At 40.6% G+C, this 23,982-nt stretch overlaps 1 protein-coding gene across 6 annotated transcripts; it reads left to right on the plus strand.

Moving 5' to 3' along the window:
- The first annotated feature begins 489 nt into the window (after positions 1-489).
- LOC146983969 (tyrosine-protein phosphatase non-receptor type 7-like) lies at positions 490-23,946 on the plus strand. 6 transcript variants are annotated; one of them, XM_085780806.1, is made up of 11 exons: positions 490-654; positions 10,833-10,986; positions 11,736-11,916; positions 12,016-12,100; positions 12,215-12,294; positions 16,774-16,911; positions 17,038-17,229; positions 20,734-20,927; positions 22,030-22,143; positions 22,246-22,330; positions 23,426-23,946. In XM_085780806.1, exons 2-11 carry the CDS (start codon positions 10,880-10,882, stop codon positions 23,516-23,518), a joined length of 1,269 nt encoding a protein of 422 aa, XP_085636932.1. In that variant the 5' UTR covers positions 490-654; positions 10,833-10,879; the 3' UTR covers positions 23,519-23,946. The 6 variants fall into 6 exon arrangements, with proteins under 6 accessions (XP_085636932.1, XP_085636928.1, XP_085636934.1 ...); XM_085780802.1 differs by having other exon boundaries at positions 491-654; positions 23,423-23,946; XM_085780808.1 differs by lacking the exon at positions 490-654 and adding an exon at positions 3,437-3,997.
- Positions 23,947-23,982: the final 36 nt, after the last annotated feature.

Below are 23,982 nucleotides of genomic sequence, written 5' to 3' on the forward strand. Positions count from 1 at the left end.
TGATTATCCTCTTGTCTGATAGAGCACTGTGGTGAACAGCACTTGGCGTCTCTTCTATTAATTTTATTTCTATGGTGACTGCTAATAACGCTAGAAGGTTAGCCTTCTTGAATGTGTCCCGGCAGGACTGTATCCTGCTGCTGTTCATCTGACAGCTGGAGAGAAAAAGACGTGGAAAATCAGTTTATACAGCCCCACTGTGAAACACTGCTGATGGCTTTACACACACACACACACACACACACACACACACACACACACACACACACACACACACACACACACACACACAGTAGATGCACAAGATGAAATACACAAATACACAATGTTGAAGCCTGTGGCGTGCAGTCTAAAGGGGACCCATAACCTTGGATGAGGGGAATAGAAAGTGTATGTGTGTGCGAAAGAGAGAGAGAGAGAGAGAGAGAGAGAGAGAGAGTGTGTGTGTGTGTGTGAGATAATGAGAGAGTGGGTGGGTGCAGAAAAGGAAGTGGCGGAGAAGGTAGAAGTAAAGACAACGACAGAAAGCAACAGCAACAGATGAGAGAAGAGGAAGAAGAGACGAGGACCAAAAAGAAGAAAAGAGGAGAAAGACAAAAAAGAGGGAGGAAAAGACGAGAGCAAGGATTGGGGGAGTGAGACAAACGCACAATGGTGAGGAAGAGGAGAGATGAAAACTTGACCTGAAAGCTAACTTTGAATGGATGGATGGATGGAAGGATGGATGGGTGGATGAATACAAACAAATAGTGAGATGTAAAAGTCTTTTTCAAAATGTAATTATTTAATCTGATTAACAGTAAATCTTAGCAAAACAGATCAAGTAATAAGTTATACTATTTTATAAAAATAACAACTAAAGATTGAGAACATGTATTCTTGACAGAGAATTATACTACATTTGAAGTGAAGAGAGTTCTTCTTATGTGTCAGTTAAAGTCACTTTCCTCAAATTATGTAAGTTTAAATTTTACATGCAATATATATTATCACATTATTTAATGTATTTATATTTATCTATATTATATATTTAATTTATTATTTAATTACCTTGACATTTTTAAATGTCATTGTATTATATGTATAATGTGTCAGGCAATATCTGTCATTTTGCCTCACCAATTACTTCTGATAGTTGGAGTAAATTTTGCTGTTGATACTTGCACTTCAATATTTGAATATTTGACCCTTGAATGATGTATCTTTATGTTGTGGTATTTCTACTTTTACGCAAGTTTAAGTTCAAAGCCTGATAAAACAGTATAACTATGAATCAGCAAAGACATTCTTTAAAGGATGATGATGCATTTCAAGCAGCAGTAAAAAATGTCATACACAATGTTTTCAAATTCAAGTCCCACTAAACTTGCAGTTGGAAGGCGATGTCGGCCACATGAGATCTTGCAAAAGTGAGTTGCTGAGACAGAAACATGTCTCAAATTTACTCAGTTGAATTAATTTATTTTCCATCAACAATAATAACTAAAGCTGTACTAGTGCTATAAGTAAAATTGAAGGCAGTACTTTTTCATGTCGTACTTACGTCTGCTGAATTTAGATACAATTTCACTTCTTGACTTAATGGAAGAAGCCAAACTTAAAGGGCCATCTTTGGTCTGTCACAACCACAAGTGCTCTGTTTAAGTGCATTTATTAAAGTGTTCTATAGGGTGGTAGTAGAACACCTGCAGAAGGTCAAGTTCCTCTCCACTATATGATATCTATCCACACATATAATTTATGCAAATAGCCATTTAGAATCTGGCTATTCCATTAACAGTGCATATAGATGAACAAGAAGCACACCCTAGTAAAACCCTTAAAAGTTAGCCATTAACTACTTGTTGTCTTTGATCCTCATTCTCCTGGTGCTTCTTTGTTTGAACTTGCTGAGCATCATGTTGCAGACTTCATGTTACATTTGATGAAAAAAAAGAAGCTTCTTTCACCCACCTGTCACTCCAAGTGGCACACCCCTAATTGTACAGAACATTACGCTTTAATAAATAGGAATGTAAGCAAGTGAGCTATATGAATATTCACCCCTGATACAGTTAGCATGAAGGAGTAAATTAGTTGTAGAAAGCAAAACTTTTTACACTGTTGCCCACAAAGTTGGAATCATTTTGTTTTCAGACACATTCCTCATTTTATTCCTATTATAAAGGTTAATTGTGGTTTAATCTTCACAGTGATACGTTTGGAACAGATTGATCAGTAAAGTTTTGAGAAGATATACAACCCTTATCTATCAAGAATAAATCACATTGTCACAATCGTTTCATGAGATGAAGTAAAAACAAATATTCTATTCCAACTTAATGGGCAATGTTGTATTTGTTCCAGGCTGTAAACAAGTTTTTTCTTGCTGTGAAGCTGAACTTTTTAACATGAGAGTCCACGGGGACTGACTTGGTATTGGATATCACGGCTTCACTTGCTGCTCGCTTATTGCAAATTAGGATTTCTGAGAAGGTAATCAAATCACATGGTTGTGGGGAGAAATATATTTTACTTTTAATAAAACAAATATTTCATTAAAAAAAAGTAATTAACATTTCAATATGAGCTTATGACAGCTGGGCCCCAAGTGCATTTGCTCAAAAGTGGCCAGTCATATGAAACTTGAGGTCCATAATACGCATTTATTGATTGATGTAGTTGGTGGAGACTTGATCTTGTATTTATCTATATAAAAACCCACAGAGACTGACAGATAGGCTAGATGTGACTTCCCTGAATCATATGGAAGCAGACATAGCTAGACTTGCAAATATTTTGTTGTCATTATCTTCATATAAAGCTTCATATCCCAGGATAACAGGATATTATGAGGAGGAAATGATTCGCCACCACTTAATGATGCATGGAGCGTATTATCTGCTAACCCTTGGCCTTGCAGATGTTAACATTAGCAGCTTTATCTTGCATGAACAAAAGACATAAACACACTGTTTTGTTTTTTGGAAAGGTTGAAAAGGGGACCAGTCGTGGTTTGTGACGTCTGCACCGCTACGTGCTTAGCTGCTGTTGCTGAGCTATGATTGGTCATCTGCCGTTTTGTGAGCTTAGCATATGGCTGGCGTCAGTACCATTAGGCCTGCTACCAGGCTTACTGAAGACAAGTAAACAAAGTCATAAGTTGATGGTTCAAAGTTCAAAAGGGTATAATTTTCCATTGTCGACTGAAGAGTGAAAAACAATGTGGAGGTGTGAGGTTGAGTCACTGTTTGCTCATAAAAAAGGTTGATTTTTTTTTTCATACTTCCTCTGTGGTAAATAGCCATAGCTGTCAGGGAGAGCAGGTTTTATATTAGTGTTTGTTATTTTGTTGTGCTGTATGAATGAGTGTTATGCGTGTTTTTGTGCTGCTGGTGTTCACGGTCCATGTTGCATGATTTGATATGAATGATTCATGAGCAGTTCTTGGTGTGTTAATAATCAACACCTGGAGCATGTCTTTCTCTCTTTCAATATCTCTCTCTCTCTCTTCTTCATTTGTTCTCTGACTCACTTTCTTTCTCTCTCTCCCCTCGGGTCTCTCTCTCTCTCTCTCTCTCTCCTCTCTCTCTCTCTTTCGCTACCTGAACACTTTGAATTGGTGTAATAACGGCCAGAAAAACAGGACATGTCTGTTCCTGCTGCCTCTTCTCTCTCCCTCACCACATGTACTGCTGTTTTCTCCTTCACTATCACTTTCTATCTCACTCCCTTTCTCTCCCTGTTCACTTGTTTCTTCTTGCCCCTGGTCTGTCAGAAAGTCATTGATTTCGTTTGAAGAGGGTATAAGGAAGAAACGGAGAGCTCCCCTCTCTTCACTGTTCAGTCAGTTAGTTAGTTAGTTAGTTAGAACTAGTCAGAGGTGTGAGCTGTGAGGTATATGTTGTTGTTGTTGTAGGTGAGCTGGAGAAAGTCAGCAGCAGCTCTAGTATCACAGGAGGATTCACATGTTACCGGCCCGAATTACAAACAGAACACCATGGCTGTCAAATACCTGGTAAGCCTGATCAATATATTTGCTACTAACAGTTATTGACAGGTGTCATTAATTCTCTAAATCTCATCTGTAATCCGGTGTTTGTAGTTAATCCAGTGCAATCAGCAAAAACAATACGTTGGCTATTCAAAATGATTAAAGGGACAACGAGGAGTTTTGGAAAAGCGAAGTGTTTTCACACTACATTTATGAGCCTCCACGTGCACCGTGAAATTCTTTGACCGGCGCAAGACAGACTCAAGTTTTCATTCATCAAGAATTAAAGTCAGAGGTTCAAAGACGATCACATACCGTCGTAGTTCCGACCATAAGCGGCGATTCGGCGGCGTTATTCTCATGACTCGCCACAAAACCTAAAGTAAAGAAACGCTGGTCGGCTCGCCCAGCATTTCCGCCACCACTAATAATAACAAAATAACGATAGAGACAAAACGATGTATTTATCGAAAATGGGCCCATTAACAAGTGTGGGTAGCGTAGATTCATCCACATTAATATAAGACTTTTTTATTGTCGCGGAATTTTTCGTTCTGCCGATGGAGAAACTCCTCGTTGTCCCTTTAATGTTTCTATTTACTGATTGTAAATACAAACAAAGCTGTACAGCTCCCCTACAGGCTGCAGTAGTCATTACAGCCTCAATATAAAAGAAAGTCTAGCAGTAGCAGAACTGAACCACATTTATTCTGTCACCATTGTTACAAGAGCGGTCATGTTTGGTTAGGTTTAGAAAATGATGATGAGTTGAGTTAAAATAATAATTTTCTCAACATTAGACAGTCTTTGTTGTCATGAGTAAAGTTGTAAAACCATGGTTAGCCTTGGTGAATCAGCATAAATGGCTTCTAATATAAAACCTGCTCTCCCTAACAGCTATGGCTTTTAATCACAAAGGTTAGTTAGTTAGTTTCACATCAGATCAAACACCTGCTCTTTGCTGTTGTCTTAATCCATCCACCACAACCTCCTCCTGACGTGGACTTGGTCGCTATTTATACGTCATGAAACTTTTTCCTTTGCTCCTGTCATAATTACTATGACCACTAGGTGTTGCTTAGCAACAAAACGTAGCTATTAAATGGATTTCATGAACCCATTTTCATACAGGACAGTCTTTGTAAAGCATACTGACAAGTGATCAAGTTGTTGAGTTTTATTGGCACTTAAAATCTAATTTGTCCAGTAGATGGTGAGAGAAGATTTCATGATATAGTTTATAGGACAATTCCGGGCAAATTCAAGGAGTCTGAAGATTTTCAATTTAATTGCTCCTGTTTTGCGGTAGTTGTGTCTGCCACGGCAGCGATGAATGGGAGTGGATGTAAGTTCCGCTGCTTAGGCTGTTTACATCCCTCAAAGCCGCATTTTTTTTCCACAGACAGCGTCAGATGGCGACTCAAACATGCACCGAGAAGTTTATTTACTTCAAGCAAGCCCACATGTTTGTAAAACTAGATCTAATTCAAAGTCTCCTGGAGTCTCGTGTGAGACCCAAGTTGACGCTCGGTGTGTTCACGTGCAGTCGGAAGCTCCTGTTTGTGTCATAAACACAGGAATATCAACTCTTGACTTGCTTGAAATAAACAAACTTCTCGGTGCATGTTTGAGTAGCCACCTGACGCTGTCTGTGGAAACATCTTTTTTACTTCAAGCAAGTCAAGAGTTGATATTCAAGCACTGTCGCCCCAACAGTGACTCCTCCTGACTCTTAAACCTGACTTGCTACTGAAAAACTCATGTCATGTCAAACTGTAGGATGTGTTAGAGGACTAATTTATCTGTCTATCCATCGTAACTATGGCACCTGAAGTGGTGAACACAGCCAGTCGATTGGAAAAAAAATGACAGCTCAACTGAATTTACTTTCCATCATTGAAAACTGGTTCTTGAATGTGACTCAGCCCTCAAGCATCCTCAAGATTTTTTGCAGTTCTGTTAGGTCATGCATGCTGTATGCTGACAAAGGTAGACATATCAGACTTGTATGGGCTCTGAGAAAATCACTTTGTTACTTTCGTAGATTTTTTGTCATGGCTTATTCACAGGTAAGAAAACAGCTGACATCATTATAAACTAGCCAGCATCCAGCTTAGGGGTAGGCTACGTTGCCACCTACCAAACTGGAGTGTGGTACATTGGATTACTGGCGTTGTCTTTTCTGTGGCATAACTCATTGAAGACTGAAGCACGCGTGTGATTAGTGCACTAAGAGTGGTAGAGGAGGGAGGGAGGGACAGATGGCAGTTTGATTGACAACTGACTTGAAGCATTACATTACTTGGTTGCAACTGGGGTGTGAAGAGGATTTCAAGCAATTAAATGAAAAAAATGCTCCAGAAAGAGATCTCCAACCCTAACTTTAAACTGATACACTGAAAATGAACAGTCACATGCTGCGTTATCTAGAAACAGCCTGCGATTTTGTTTTTCTTTATTCATGTGTTACACCTTAAAGGAATAGTTCACCCAATATTGAAATTTCACTCATTATCTACTCACCCTCATGTCGACTAAGGGCTGGGAGAAGTTTCAGAGTCCTCCGTGTCTTCTCTGAGTTACAGGGGGTCTTGGCGTAGCAGTGCATGTCCATATAACGGTTGCAAATGGATACCAACTGTCTTGGTAACAAAAAGACACACCAAAAAACATCCAAATACCTCCATGCTGCTCGTATGTAATGTCCGTCTTGTATTGAAGCCCCGAAATGCGAAATTGTCCCGAAAAAAATTTAATAAGTCTATATTTCAAGCTTGTTTTATAGCGGAAGCTTCTCGAAGCTCCTCTTCCCGGTTCGTCAAATTTGGACGAACTGGGAAGAGGACAGACCCTGGTTTGTCCAAATTGGACGAACCGGGAAGAGGAGCTTCGAGAAGCTTCCGCTATAAAACAAGCTTGAAATATAGACTTATTAAATTTTTTTCGGGACAATTTCGCATTTCGGGGCTTCAATACAAGACGGACATTACATACGAGCAGCATGGAGGTATTTGGATGTTTTTTGGTGTGTCTTTTTGTTACCAAGACAGTTGGTATCCATTTGCAACCGTTATATGGACATGCACTGCTACGCCGAGACCCCCTGTAACTCAGAGAAGCCACGGAGGACTCTGAAACTTCTCCCAGCCCTTAGTCAACATGAGGGTGAGTAGATAATGAGTGAATGAGTGATGAAATTTCAATTTTGGGTGAACTATCCTTTTAATGGAAGTTGATGCCTGTCCATGAGGTTGTTATTCTGTACACACAGAAGTGTAACATTTATTAAAAGAGAACCCCACGATGCCTAAACTTCCTTACTGTGACTTACCTCAACCACAAATGGAGCAATATGCCGTTCATCCCACAGTGTGAAGGTCCTGAGTCTATCTCTGATCTCTACCAGTTCAAATTCTACTGCAAACCGACCCAGTGGGTTCCAGATCTGAAGATACCAACACAACCATCTGCAAGACGGACAGTATCCAAAATGAAAACCACAACCCAAACTGGTAATGATGGACAACCTCGGAAAACCTTTAGCACTCCCAAAAAGAACCTCAAAAGATTTCTTAGTAGATTATTTTGGAGCCTGAATGTGGCCTGAATTAGAGCCAGACTCAGGATGTGGTGGTGTTTCCCAATAAAACAAGAGCAGACAAGAACTGACACACCAAGGTTTCATATCTCTAATCATTTGACATATTCAGTAACAACAGTCACCTCAGGCCCGGGCTCATACAGATAAAACAGTGTGCCTCTTTTATGTGAATTGAGTTGTACGAGAATAAAAACAGTGTAAGTCATCAGAGTGGACTTTATGTTTGAGTGTGCTGTCTGTGTGTGTTGTGTGTTGTGCTTTGAGTCATTGTGGGTGTGCTGACTTCCTGAAATGAGGAAACTCTCTTCCGATGGACACACACTGAAACGTTTCGGATCCAAGCCTATGTGGAAACACACTGACACACACGCACGCGCACACACATGGCTCAGTCATTATTTTAATCTCTTCATCAGGATTCAGGCAGGTCGAGTTTATGGGATAACATGCGTTCTTGTTGATGAAGTGACTGCTGACAGATCTGTGGAGTCTGACAGCAGCTGCGTCCCGGTGTCACATCAGTAATTCACAAACTTCCTCCATTGAGGCCGGTGACAAAACCAGAAAAAAGCCGACCGAATCGATTGCGAGAGCTGGCAGAAGTAACACGTGGAGTGTCAAAGCATAACTTCTCATTTTGTATGGCGGCTCCTTGGTGACAAAACCATCACGTGATGGATTGAAATTAATGCGACGAGTGCAACCTCAGAAAGGACAGAGCGGTGTGATTGGTATTTTTGTTTTCTTGCTGGAAACACTGAGGCTCCACCAGACGGGAAATGTGCCATACAACTAGAAACAGGAGGATCTAAAAGAGGCTGAAAGGTTCGAAGGAGTCGAAGAGTTGATGACACTCAGAACTGTGAGTGATGACTTTCATGTAACATGCAGCTTTTTAATCGTATGTTTGGATATTTTTTTATGTTACTTGACATGATGTTTTCACATGTTGTATGATTTACAGCCTTTATTTATTGACTTTGTGCAGGATGCGGTGATTAGTTTGACCTGTGTGCCACTGCTTCTTTAATAAGGTCAATTTATTCCCTGTTGGTCATGTGCAGCTGATGACTTTACATTTCTGCTGTTTGTTGTATGTGAGTGTGTTTATTTTGTACAATCTTATGTATTTGATAAATCTGACCATGGTGGTGTGGCTGATGATGTTACAGTTAGATGGGCAGAAGATGTATAAATCCATCAGTGGATTGAAATTATGTTGTTGTTGATACTATGAATGAACATATACTAATACTAGTGTTGGAGTAATTTTTCGCTCAAACTTAAATTCTCAAGTAGCTGGTCAAGCACTTGGTGCTGTGAAAAAAGTTAAATATCTGGGCCACATAATCAGAGAAGATCTATGTGATGATGATGACGTTCAGCGTCAGTGTTGTAAACTCTATGCACAGGCCAATATGCTTGCAAGGAAATTTAATAAATGTAAAGAGGATGTAAAGATAGCCTTGTTCAGATCATATTGTACTACACTGTACACGCCACACTTGTGGTGCAGGTACAGTGCTGCAAAAATGAGAAAACTGTTGGTAGCTTACAATGATGCATTTCGAATATTACTTAGGCGCCCAAGATGGACAAGCGCGAGTCATATGTTTGTATCTTGTAATGTATCCACCTTTCATGCTCTTTTAAAGCAGAAGTAAGCGATCCGGTCATTTTGGCTAAGTTCCTGTTAGCGGATGGAGTTAGCAGCCCCCGCCCTCGTCATGGATCTATTGGTCCTCGTCCCTACGTCACCACATTCACGCGCATCCCTTGGCTGCACACACAGAGAGGACCGCCCCTTTATGCTGTTCTCTCTCCTCATTGGATAAAGGTTGTAGGATACAAGGAAAGTTTTCTCCTCGGCTCAGAGCAGAGCAGAGTGACTGACAGACCCGTGTTTCAGACCAAACACTCTATATAAGTGATTGCTGTCGGAAGATAGAACTATTTAAGACTTATATTAACACAAACATCCCGCTTACTTCTGCTTTAAGAAACTACATGTATAGGTTTAAGTGTCGACTTAACCAGGCAAGCAATAGCATCATAGCGACACTAGTTACACATAGTGATACGAAATAGCCTACCTGTCAGGTCTTTGGAGACACTGGAACAGGTGTCTGTACGTGTTTTAAAACTATGATGATGTTTTTTATCTTGTATTGTATGTATTTTTGTATTGTCTCTTTTTATTTATAATGGACCTGAGTCCGTAATAAAGACTATCTATCTATCTATGTCTGTTGGCCACGCCCCCTTGGAAATCGGAGGTGAATACACCTTCACCAGATCCATACACAATCTCCACTGAGATTGAGATGTGGCTAGAACCTAGATTTTGTGATCAAATCCACATTCCACTCATGAATAAAGACTTTACTTTGTTACTTTACCTTTGTGGAAACACTGCACACCTTGCTGAGCACTGGATTACTATTGAAGTGCAGATTAACATAAATCAGATGTTTCTTCAGCAGATGAAGCACACATGTTGTTTCTTGATGAGAAGCAGCGCCCCCTGTGTGTTAGTGTGGGCACAGCGGTGCTCCTGCTGATCTATTGGGTCAGAACTTAAAGGGATAGTTCAACATTTTGGCAAATTGGCCCATTGCCATAATCCCTATAGTCATAGCAGTAGGTTTGTTACCTTTAATTGTCGGTGCAAGCTATTTTTAGAACGGCGGAGCGGCAGGCTGCTCAGAGCTATGCTATGGAGGCTAAGGGAATTTCTTGGTTTCCCTCATCAAACTCATCAAATACACAACCCAACAACTCAAAAACGCGGTCGTGGACAAGTTGTGAGCTGCACATTCACCACGCTATGAGATAATAACAGAATGTTACGAGACGGAGCTGTTTTAGAGGTAAATTCATGCAAAACCGCTGATGCGCGTTGCGTTCAGGGACAGTTTTTCAGCAAGCAGACTCTGTATTTACCCTGTATTTACCTCGAAAACGGCTCCGTTTCGTAACGTTCTGTTATTATCTCATAGCGTGGTGATTGTGCAGGTCACAAGTTGTCCACGAAAGCGTTTTGTATTTGATGAGTTTGATGAGGGAAACCAAGAAATCCCATGAGCTTCCATAGCGTAGCTCTGAGCAGCCTGCTGCTTCGCTCCGCCGTTCTAAAAATAGCTTGCACCGACAAATAAAGTTAACGAACCTACTGCTATGACTATAGCGATTATGGCAATGGGCCAATTTGCCAAAATGTTGAACTATCCCTTTAATATGCTCTCTCTCTCTCTGCAGCACAATGTTGTGATGAACACCTAAGACCAGCTTCAGACAAACACACTATGAGTACGTCGGCAGTGCGTCCAGCCTCCCCTCCCGCTGAGGACCCAACCACACCCCCACCAATGACCACGCCTCCTCGCAAAGCCTCAGTTCGCCTACAGGAGAGGTGGATGTTAAACACACACACACACACAAAAATTTCTACAACTTCTTAAAATGTGGACTGTCCCCGAGCATCTCTTAAAGATTTTCCATTGTCAAATACACTTATTTTCCAAGAATATCCTAGATCTACAAATGTGTCCCTGCTTTCATTTGTGACTGTAGTTCCTTAAAATGTTGTCACTGTTCAAACAACTAGTTCCCATGTTTTTTAAAGTGTCACAAGTAGGGATGTCACGATTACAGATTTTCTTGGTACGATTATTGTCAGAGAAATAATCATGGTATTACGATCATCACGATTATTATGCATCAATAAATTTCACAACACTATGAATGTGTGAAATCAAATATAGTCAAAATATAATTACATTACTAATCTCTTAATATAGGACCAGTTATTAATCCCCCGGGATTGAAATATTAATATTTGAATATTTGAAATATAATAATATATAATATTTGAGTCATTAATTGTCATCCATACCAAAAGTTTAAGTTTATTTTATAAAAATGACACGCTATCATATAACCAATTTAGTGTTAGTTTAGATAAATGGACCAGTATCTGTGCATTTACCTTTACTTTGCCACATATCTGCAAATTAATTGTGGCGTTTAATACATGACATCCCTAGTCACAAGTGACACATCTTTGAAAAATGTCTGCACTCTCTAAAAACCTTCACCTTTCAAAAGTTTGTCATTATGTTAACTTGTTGTTGTTGTTTTTTTTTTGGTTTTTTTTTACAGGCGTGGCTCCAATCTGTCACTGCTATTGGACATGAACAGCCTGGGGGTGGAGCCTGTCTGCTCTGTCACCACCCCCAAGGAGGTGTGGCTCCAGCTGCTTCACACCTCCACACGACCGCTCACTCACACACTGCTGCAGCAGGCTGCCATGGACACCAACACACTGAATGTAGAGTACCAGGTAAAGACAGTACCATATCTACCCCCCCCCCCCCCCCCCCCCCCCAAATAAAAAGGTGTGCTTGTTTTAACATCCAGCCCGTCCCTGTCTCCTTTACAGAAAATCCCTCCAAACTTTGTGAATGCTGCAGACCTCGACATCCCAGGACACACGATGAAAGACAGATACAAAACCATCCTACCCAGTCAGTGACTCGTCTGTCTGTCTGTCTGTCTGTCTGTCTGTCTGTCTGTCTGTCTGTCTGTCTGTCTGTCTGTCTGTCAACACCATTTTCACTCTTTTTTTCTTTACTGTTTAGACCCTGAGAGTCGAGTGATCCTGAGGAGCCCAGAAGAGGAGGCGGGACCGGACCGCTACATCAATGCCAACTACATCAGGGTTAGAGTCTAATGTTATATTATACTCTAACTGAGTCAAATTATCTTGCTCCTTGTGTTGTTTCAGTATGGTGGAACAACACAAGCCCTTCTGTGAGGCGGCCATATTGGAAGTCTGCACAGAGAGCTGAATGTTGCTGGTGGTCTCTTAAACTCAGGGGTGGGCAAACCTTTTGGCTCAGGGGCAATGAGTAAAAGTTGACGTCCAAGCCGGGCCAGTATCAGATGGATAAAGAGTGTTTGTGTGAACTAATATGTAAAAGCCATAAAAAAGTAGAAGAAACTACTACTTTTTCAGTTTCAGTGGGAGCAGCGTTGTTGCTCACCCTTTTTTGCCGGGGCATCAACATTTTTGCTATAATTTGGACAATTTTGTACCATTGTTTAAAGCCCAACGTTTGCCCATGCCTGGTTGAGCTTGTAGGAGTGCTTCCTTCTCATTGACCAGTCTGGTATTTAGACTTATTTTAAATGGAAGTTCTGCAATGGGGCTTTTTGTAGAAAACAATTCACACATTTTGTTTGGATCCCCATTAGCTGAAGCCATGGCAGTCTTCCAGGCTAGTCTTCCTGAGGTCCACATAAAAATATACAAAATCACACATACACATCAGCATTCAAGTAGAAATACAATCGAATAGCCAGAAAGAAATACACCAAAAATAAAACAACATAAAAACAAAAAGAAGAAAAAAAACCTCAATAAAATAAATACTAAATCAATGAGGGAATAGTACACCACATTTTTTTACACTAGCAAAAATAGAAAAATATTCATAACCATCAAGTAGCCTAATTATACTTGCCAATGGTATGGGCACTTACATGTTATCCATTTGGTAAAGATGATCTGGTCTGTTTGTTTACTGATAAAGTTTTGAGATAGCATGTAACATGGTAAACAGGAAATTTGGCAGCAACAGCTTTAAAGATAAAAAGATGCATATGAACCCTTCTATGTGGTGAAGTCCATCAGTTGGGTTGTCTGCCTCTGCCGCTCAGTCTCAGCTCACAACCCTGTTTATCCAGAAATAAAATGTATTTTCATCTTTACATCTGATTTCTGAAAACTAATCACTTTGTCTTTGAGTACAAGTGAATGTTTCTGCCAAATTTGAAGGCATTCCCTTGAGGCCTTATGTAGATTTTGCATTCACAAGAGACCAGAACTGTGTTTTGTCAGGTCATTGTGACCTTTACTTTTAACCACCACGCATCAGTTCATCCTCAAGTCCAAGTGAATATGTGCCAAATTCACATTGATACTGTGTCTATGAGAATGGGACACACAAACTGAGGAACAGACATACAACCTATAAACAATATCCTTCCACCTCTCATTGGTGCAGATGCATAAAAACCTCCAACAAACAAGGTCCCAACATCTCCTCTTCAGTTTGAGCTTTTGAGTTTCGTTTTATTATTTTATTAATTTATTCCAACGCTGGTTAAATGAGTTTAGTGACAGCGAAGAAAATTGGTTTCCTTCAGTGTTTTATTAAAAAGAAAACAAGCTGATAGAGTGTGACATCGCTGTCACCCAGCGTGGGCGTCTTTTCAAGTGTGTGCGTGCATGCGTGTGTGTGTGTGTGTGTGCGTGTGCGTGTGTTGGACAGCTAAACAAACAGAAACTCAGACATGAGCCATCCGTTTGTCAGCGTGGGAGTCTGACAACCAGGAAAACCACAGGAAGTGAGGGAGGAAGTGACACGTCCCTATCTCCCCCCCTCCCGCCCCCCGCGGCCCACGCATCCCTCTCACTTTGCAGCCTCAGCTGTGTGTGTGTGTGTGTTGTTAATCTGCCAGCACAGTGTTTTGAGTCAGGTACCTGCTGCAAAACAACATATACAGTTCATCAAATACAATAAAAATATGGTTTATAAAATATATCCTTAATTACAAGTATGAAAAAATACATGTAAATGCATTTGTATGGCATTGAATCGCTGCAGAGATGCTCGACATGCAGGCAGAGGTTGTTATTGATGAACAGAACAGTCTTAATCATTCACTTCCTGTCTTACCAGGTCAGAGATGGAGGGTAGTTTCAAAAGTGGAGGGGACGTGACAAAGTTCTGACTTTCTTTATTCAGTCAGACAAAAAAGTTATTTTCCACGTTTACAGAAAATAGACACGACATTTATGCTAAGCCAGCAAATACAATGCAGTCCCACGCTGTCACAGTGTGTCAGTCATCAGTTAGCAATGCAGCCTTAGTGTTATTGATAGCAGTTACAAATTCTTCTTCTTTAACCACAATGAATAAAATAATTGAGTCAAAAAAAAAAAACTCAGTATGGAGCATCCCTCCATCTGGGTGCAATATTATTGAAAATGCATGAACACAGTGTAGAGTGAATATATGTGTGTAATGATGAAAAGCAAAGTAACTGGCAGAATGGATGAAAACACAAGCTCCATCCATTGTGGCAGTAAATACAGATGTACTCATTGAAAAAAAAAAAAAAAAAGTAAGAATGTGAACATGACTTTCTGTCAGAGGGAAGACATGAGTTTGCCACGAACATCAGCCTCTGGATTTTCTCTGAAAAATGAAAAGAACTTGATTTAGAATTAACACCAGTGTCATAAAGTGAGTGTGTGTAAGTTGTTAATATTTAATTAGGTGAGACAGTCTTTTGTATTCTACCACACTGATCTCAGACAGATGGTTTCTCTTTATGTTTGACAGTTATAGTTTAAGAAATCTGTAGGAGGCTCACACAGTTCACTCTAATGTTGTTCTCTCAAATCCCTGTTTCCATAAATCCCTACAATGGAGGTTGAGAGAGCAAAATTATCATGCCCCATAACTCCTATATTTATAGGAAATAAGTCAGGATGAATTGAGTGATGTGTTGCATTGAGATCCTATATGTGTCTATGTTTCCTTGGTTTGTTTGAAAAGGATTCTAGTGTCGGTTAAATATCTAGAAATAAAGCACATCCTCAGCCATTCACGCTATTTAATATTGAACTAAGATAACACAGCTTGTGTATAAATGTAAAACCTTCCAGTAGCAGCTGTCGCAGAGAAACAAACAGAATACTTTGTCACTCGGCAGGTACAGTGTGTTCAGCATGAATATTTTACAACTTTATTTGCCGGTACAGCCGTTAAAACACTTCTTTGTTGTGATGAATGGTATATGTGCATCATGCAGGCAGCGGTGCTCCTCGACCTGAATGTTATCTGCTGTTCCAAATTAGCGCCTCACAAAACAGTGGGGCAGAGTTTATGGTGCCTGAGAGGCAAAACCGAGGGCAAAGAGTTCATAAGCAGCTGGCAAAGCTGCAGCCTGCTGTGTGTACACGTGAAGAATCACAGGTGACTCAGGTGTGTGTGTATCAACATGTTGATGAGCTCTGCTCCCTCATCTGGAGTTTGGCAGCTGGACAGATCTTTACAGTTTTAAAATGTATGTTTTCATATCAACCTTTAGACGCTTTCGTTTCAAACGTAAATATCAGGGTATAAAAAATGATTTCCTTTGTCTTCCTTTGAAAAAACACACAATTTATATTCAAACAGAGAAATTGGTGTCAATGGTTCTTGAAGGGATAGTTCACCCAAAATTGAAATTTCACTCATTATCTACTCACCCTCATGTCGACTAAGAGCTGTGAGAATTTTCAGAGTCCTCCGTGCCTTCTCTGAGTTACGGGGGGGTCTGCGCAGCAGTATTTGTCCATATAATGGTTGTCAATGGATACCACTTTTCTTCGTCCAAAAAGACACACCAAAAAACATCCAAATACCTCCATACTGCTCATCTGTAATGTCCCTCTTGTATTGAAGCCCTGACATGAGAAATTGTTCTGACACAGGAAGAGCAGTGAACTGAGACACCGGGAGCTTCCACTACAAACAAGTTTAAAATATAGACTTATTTAATTTTTTTTCGGAACAAGAGGGACATTACAGACGAGCAGTATGGAGGTATTTGGATGTTTTTTGGTGTGTCTTTTTGGACGAAGAAAAGTGGTATCCATTCACAACCATTATATGTACAAATACTGCTGCGCGGACCCCCCTGTAACTCAGAGAAGGAACGGAGGACTCACAGCTCTTAGTTGACATGAGGGTGAGTAGATAATGAGTGCAATTTGAATTTTGGGTGAACTATTCCTTTAAAGTAAAATGCATTTCTGTGTTCACTGAGCCCTTTTGAATTTAAATCATTAGCAGAACAGATTTCTTGTTCATGTTAAAAAGCTGTCTTCCCTCATCACTGGTACATCACTGCTCCTCCTGGCGTGTTGCTGCCCCCTGTAGGTCAGTGGTTTAGTGTGAAACCACTGACCTACCGCATGTATATAAATATTGTAAAGGCTTCATAGTGATTCTTTGTCTTCTCTTTGCCTCCCTGTGTTTACCTTCAATATCTCTATAATGAGTCTTCTGCTGTGCAGCACATTGACCTGTGTGAGCGCTGATGTACGGCTGAGGTGACAGAGCTCATCATCTGTTCTCCGCAGGGTTACAGGGGGGCTCCGAGGGCCTACATTGCCACCCAGGGGCCGATGGTTCACACTGTGGGGGACTTCTGGGACATGGTGTGGCAGGAGAGGAGCAGCGTCATTGTCATGGTTACCAGACTCAAGGAGAACAACGAGGTGAGGAGATGTAGGCCTATACCCCCTCCCACCCCCTCTGCCTTTAATCGTATCCTGGAAATACTCAAATGAGGCTGAAGCACGTGAAAACAACAAAAGCATCATCAGCCTGTTGGTATGTTCCAGAAATGTGAAGTGTACTGGCCTCAGCTGGTGGAGGGGGCGATGAGGGTGAAGGAGGAGGACGAGGAGGACGAGATGAGGCAGAGGACAGAGGACGAGGAGGAAGGAGAGACGGGTCGATTCGGGAGATTCCTCCTCAAAGTGAGGAACAGTCAAGAGAAAGACGGGTTCACTGTCACTGACATGGAGATCCAGGTACAGCAGACCATAAAATCATGATTTAACTCTGTGATGTTTCTCTCTTCAAGTTCCAACTCAGGTTTTTCCAAAACTCCCAAATGTCCCAGAGATAAAGAATCAGTTTAGACAATGAATCTCACCTACATGTGTTTGAACGGAGGGGTCTTGAGTCAGTGGTGCCAACCGCTGTACCACAGCATGGTCCAGCAGAACTACACTACTCCTTAAAAAAGTTTAGAAACGTTTCTTCCGTCAATCATTTCTCCCCTTTAATAATACCAAATAATGTTGTATTTTATTACATTGGAAAGCCTGATTAGTCCCCTTTACAACGAGGTACGACTTGTAAGAATCGTGCATCTGTGGAATGAGCAACCCTTCATTAATGTTGGTGTTCATTCTTGTTCTGAGTTGCTTGGTGGATTGGATGATTGCACTCTCCCACAGTAATCAGTGTTGGGGGAAAAAAACCACACAATTTTACACTATATTCACACAGTTGCACCAGGAGTTGTTGAAGGTCAACCAGCTTGGTTGTGTTGGTGATTCTACAAGGTACATCATGCCCAACCTGATCCCACAAGTGTTCAATTGGGTTGAAGTCTGGTTTCACGGCAGGTTGCTCCATCTCCACTTCCAAATTGTGGAAGTGCTCTGTAATGATCCTGGTTCTGTGGGGGAGAGCATTGTCAAACTGGCTCTGGAGGTAGTTCCCAGATCCTGGAAATATGGGAACGCCACTGACTCAGAAGCTCATTCCAAAATCTCACTGCATTGAGATTCAATGATGACAGGTTCTGCTTGGGGAGTTAGGTACATTTTTTGGGGGGTACATGTTTAGCTGTGTTGCTCATTCCACCAATGCATGATTCTTACAAGTTGTACCTCATTGTAAAGGTGACAAATCCGGCCTTCCAACAATATAAAATACAACACCAATTGGTATTATTAAAGAGGAGAAATTATTGACTGAGAAAACCTCATCTCGGGGGGCAACTGCCATTCCGACATCCCACACCAGTCCGACATAGGCCTCTAATTGTCTTAATGGCAACACTTAATTTTCTATCAAATGTCCCGTCATTCCAACAATTCTTGACTCCTATGGTCGGAATTATGTTGTTTTTTTAAAATCCTGCCTTTTCGACAATTCCTTTAATAGCGTAATTTTTCCCCAAAAGATTTTGCACTGGTTGTGCTAAGGTAATGATGAAAGGAGTTGGTTAAGTTTAGTAAAAAGACCAGGTAGAGGCTAGACAGGCCAGATAGATAGAGAGAGTCCAGATAAGTAGGAGGGAGTCACTTGTTGAGTAACGCACATTTCCTTATATTGAAAGCCTTGTTGGTATGGTGGGACGATGACATAGCGGTATGTTTAAATGGTGGTATGTCGGAGTGGGGGGATGTTGGAATAGTGGGATGTCGGAATGACAGTATGTATTAATCCTCATCTCACCTGGACAGGTGAAATTTAAAAAGCTGCAGCTCCCAGTGGAACAGCTCCACCTGCTGGACCTCACATCTCCTGTAACTACTACAACAGAATTGGTTATCTGGATGATAAAGCACTGACGCTTCAGTATTGTTGTGTCCATAGACTAGATTGAAGTCATTTGACCTGGTTTTAAAACTCACATATTCCTCTATAATGTCAAGTATCTGTGACTGAATTATCTGATTGAGAAACAACAGTTCGTGTTCTACTGAAAAAAATATTTTTTTCAGCCGCAGCAAATTTATCTGCTATTCAAACCACATCCTGTGCTGATTGAGATAAACATCAATTTTGATTTCATAGTGGCATCTCATGTTTTTCCATTAGTCAAAATAATATTAGCTTTGAAGGTAAAATGTGTCACAACATCATTTACTCTCAAATTGTGTTCAGAGAGTGTTTGAAATCAGACAGAACCTGTATGAAAAGACGAAGGACCAACAAAAAAAGTACATATCTGTCAAAGGGGTGAGCTTGTTATGTGGATGAGTTAAAGGGATATTGTGTAGGAATTACTCCCATCTAATGTTGTACTCGTGTATTGCATTCAAATCGCCACACTTCTTCAAATGCATATTGCAACTATGGTAGCCGCTGTGTATCAAAAAGCTTTGACAACATTGGTGAAACCATGTCATCTGACACATGTAATGAAACCTGGTTTTACTCCTCCGGTGGAACTGTATGTTTACGTGGTTTCTGCACTTTTCATAGTCGTAGTAAAGCAGGACTAAAAACCGTTGGGTAGGCGTTTACCGAAACTACGAAACCACGTAAACATACAGTTCCACCGGAGGAGTGTAACTGGCCTTCACTACAAATCATGGCTAAGAATGCGGAGTCAGGGAAAAGATGGTCAGGGTCATGGTCAAGGTCACGTTTATTTATAGAGCACCTTATTTACAACCTAGGTTGACCAAGGTGCTTTACATAAAATAAATAACAATAAAATTTCAAAGAGACAATTTCAGCAATAACATTATACATAGTACATATACATACATACATTCAACACACAAAACAACTTTCGTCTCACACAGGTCCAAAAACCTGGGAGAAAAAATTGAGTTTTAAGGGAATTTAAAAGTCTCCAGAGTCTCTGACGACAGGATATGCAGCGGTAAACTGTTACACAGCTTAGGCAACCACTAGGAGAGAGGTATATGGTTTTACCTTGGCCAGAAGTTGCAGCTGGAAAAAAATGCCTTTGACCTGATGGATAGAAAGAAAACAACTGATGGAGGTAGTGGGTATGCAACCCTTAAACCATCAATCCTTGGTAATCACTGCCTTGCTGGCAGATGTAGTTTCAAGATGGCAGACCGCCATGGAGCTCCCCAGTTGACTTACCCACCCAATGTACAAACAAATCTGAAATTCTTCACCTACAAGAATTAGTCCGATTATTGGCGGAGACCATAATAAACCTATGACATATCAATGCAGACATCAATTTTGGCCAGTAAACAACTGAAAATGTTACACAATGTCCCTTTAACAGTAATGAATGAAGAATGTGTATCTTAACTGAGATATGATCATAATCACCCAATAAACATGTCAGTGACAGTCTTTTATATCAACAGTGACGCCTAATCTCAATGGTTTTTGCCTCTCATCCTATAGAGCAGTGGTTCTCAAAGTGGAGTCTGTGGACCCCCAGGGGTCCTTGAGAGGTTTCACGGAGGTCCCCAACTTTTTCTCAAAATTGTATCAATTTTTTTCTCCATAAATATTACATTTTTTTTCCAGAGATTTCTTGAAATCTTTCGATTTGCCATTGGCAGTAATTTGAATATACATTGACTAAAAAAAGTAATGTTATTCAGAAGAAATATTTGTGTATTTCTGGTATTTGTTTCAAATTTTTGTCCAATGGGGTGGTCCGTGGTCTAATTTGTGTCAGTGCTGGGTGCTTGATGTAAAAAAGTTTGAGAACCACATGCATAAGTGACCACATACTTTATTATAGGGTCTGACATTTTATCATTCGACTGTTTGTGTGTGTGTGTGTGTGTGTGTAGCTGTGTTCGGAGCGTCGGTCAGTCAGACACTACTGGTTCACTTCATGGCCTGACCACCACATCCCACAATGCACCGCTCCTTTGCTGAGGATGGTGGAGGAGGTGGAGATGTACAGCAATCTCCTCCTACAGAAGAGCTCTCAGCCAATCACAGACCCCGCCGCCGGTCCTGGACCAGTCATTATCCACTGCAGGTTGGTTCTTTATCACAGGGTTCATCAGCTCCTCTGTTTTAAAAAGTTATGGCTTGTTTCTCAGAATAAGAGCCATTTTTCTTACTGAGTTGCAGGTTATTGTCACCACAGGAACCACACTCAACTTAAAACTACTCATCCATGACTAAATTGTATCTCTATTCCCATAATGTTACATTTTTTCCCCCCAATACACTCTGACTCTGCTCATTTAAACTCTTCCCCTAACACTGGCCACAATCAATAATCTACAGCAAAATGAGTCAAAGGAGTAGTAATGTAATGTGTGGACAGATTATGGTAAAACACAAGCATTAGAAAGCACTCATTAGTTATCGCTCTTCTGGCTGACACACTGAATGTTCATTTTAACACACTTTGTCTAGAAAACAGCAGCAGATTATGATCTGAGTCAGTGAACAGTAAAACCAGCTGTGATGTGTTCAAAGCTACTTCCTGTACCAGAAAGCTGATGGTCGTAGGTGAGCAGCCAACCACGCCGGAGAGGACCCATGTAAGAGTCTGAGAGGAGAGCTGTGGTGAGGATCTGACAGACCCACAGTCTGTCTCCTAATGCAGACTAGACCAGGTCCAAACCTGGCCCCGTCCTGCCAGGACCAATGGGGAAACTCAAACTTCTCAAACTGTAGCCTCTAAAAAAGCTCTAAGACGACGGTTCCAAATCAAAACTTTAATAATACCAAGAACAGTAAACACTGTCAGTGTGTCAGTCAAGTGGTAGGGCTAACCACAGCCCAAAGATCAATTTGCTTTATTTTCTTTTTCTATTAAATAAGACCATAATTTGAAAAATGAACACCACGTTGTAGTAAAGAAGACTTCAAACTAGTGATTAAGACCATAAAAACAGCAGGAAAACATTTGGTCAGGTCATAAACTAAGTGAGAAAGAGGATCAGTTTCTCATAGACTTCCATACAACTGGACAACAGGAGTTGCCCCCTGATGGTCATTCAGTAGAATGCAGGTTCAAGGAACTTCCACATTAGCTTCAGTTTCCAGACCAACACAGTTTATTTAATGAGGAGCACTGGATGTTTTAAGTAACCTGTACCACTTTTCCTCTCCTCTCCTCTCCTCAGTGCAGGTATAGGCAGAACGGGTTGTTTCATAGCCAGCAGTATCGGCTGTCAGCAGCTCAGAGAAACGGCTCAGGTTGACATCCTGGAGACAGTGTGTCAGCTCCGGCTCGACAGGTAGGTGAAAACAGAATCTGTCACTTTCATCCTGTGTCTCTCTGTGGTTTGGCTTTTTCGTAATTATTCCACACATATCTAACCCATAATCTCCCTGTGCAGGGGTGGTATGATTCAAACAACAGAGCAGTACCAGTTCTTGTACTCCACTCTGGCCCAGTACAGCTGTCAGCTACAACACAACCAGGTACCAATCCCCACTAGTCCAGTAATTTTAGGCCAAAAAAGGGGTCAACGTTGAACAAACTGCAACAGAAGCAAACTCAACTGATTTTGTATCCTCAACATGTCCTGAGTGAGGGAAAAAAAGCCCTGAAGAATCCCATTAGGGGAAAGTTTCGAAAAAGACCCAAATATAGCCCATTCATACGCCTATTAATTATTTTTCTCACCTGAATAGGGTACAATTTTTAACCTTTAGATATCTCCATGAAAATTACTGAGTTGATTACTTACATTAAGACAAACAAAAAATGTATTACAAGTTTTTTGAAATTCTTTGTTAACATGAGCAAATTTACATAAAGTTGCATAAATTCCACCGTTTTGACGGCACATGTATATATAAAGGTGCTGTGGTGGTACCAGCTTGAAAATTGTTATGAGTTGACTCCATCGGTCACACGACAAGAAACCACTTTAAATTTCAAGATGACTGCAATTTTTCAAGAATCCGTCGCTGCAGGAAGCACTCGTTTTGCATGGTAGCCTAAGCACCCTAGCTCATTAAAGCTACAGTTGGTAAGTTGACGAAAGTGAAAGTGAACTCCCTTTAGGAACTCCAGGAGTCAACTCATTCCAATTTTACCTTTACCTTTACGTATACATGTGCCGTCAAAACGGTGGAATTTATGCACATTTATGCAAATCTGCTCATGTTAACAAAGAATTTCAAAAAACTTTTAATATATTTTTTATTTGTCTTAATGTAAGTAATCAACTCAGTAATTTTCATGGAGATATTTAAAGGTTAAAAATTTTACCCTATTCACGTGAGAAAAATAATTAATAGGCGTATGAATGGGCTATATTTGGGTGTTTTTCGAAACTTTCCCCTAATGGGATTCTTCTGGGCTTTTTTCCCCTCACTCAGGACATGTTGAGGATACAAAACCAGTTGAGTTTGCTTCTGTTGCAATTTGTTCAACCTTTTTTCATAAAATGACTGGACTACACAGAGGGGCATTTATCATTTCTAACATATATACCTGAGACCCTCCACTCCAGCAAGATAATGTTGCAACAGTGAGTGATTTAGGTAATGTTTTTTCTTCACAAGCAGAATCAGAACCAGCAGAACCCAGAGGACCAAGTCAGCATACAGCTCCAAAGCCTCCAGCTGGACAACACACAGAACCAGAACCAGAGGAACTGAAACCACACAGAACCTCCAGAGATCCAGACGCACACCTAAAGAAACCTCAGAACCAGAAAGATGGGAACTTCAAGGCAGCACCTGACACCAGCAGCAGAGCCCAAAGACCTGATGCACTTCTGGGTGGAGAGTTTGGGAGTGAACCAGCAGGATCAGACAGAAACTCCAAAACCTCAGCGTTAGACCGGACATCCAGAGAACCCGAATAACTGAAAATGTCACAAAACAGAACCTTGAACCAAAACAACCAAGTAGAAAAAAACACACCCACAAAACGTCCTTCCCAATATTAATATCAAATGAATGAACTGTAATGACAAAATAAACTTTCTTTGACATGGACAATGGTGTTTTTAATAAAGTATTTTCAAACAAATGTAATTTAAAACCAAAGGGGTGAAAGAAAGCACACTCAAAATCCCACTGACGTTTATAATCATTTTAATAACTAAAATTCACCTCTG

Source organism: Trachurus japonicus, chromosome 7 (genome assembly GCF_045865225.1).
Source record: "Trachurus japonicus isolate A0001 chromosome 7, Traja_1.0".
Taxonomy (NCBI): Eukaryota; Metazoa; Chordata; class Actinopteri; order Carangiformes; family Carangidae; genus Trachurus; species Trachurus japonicus.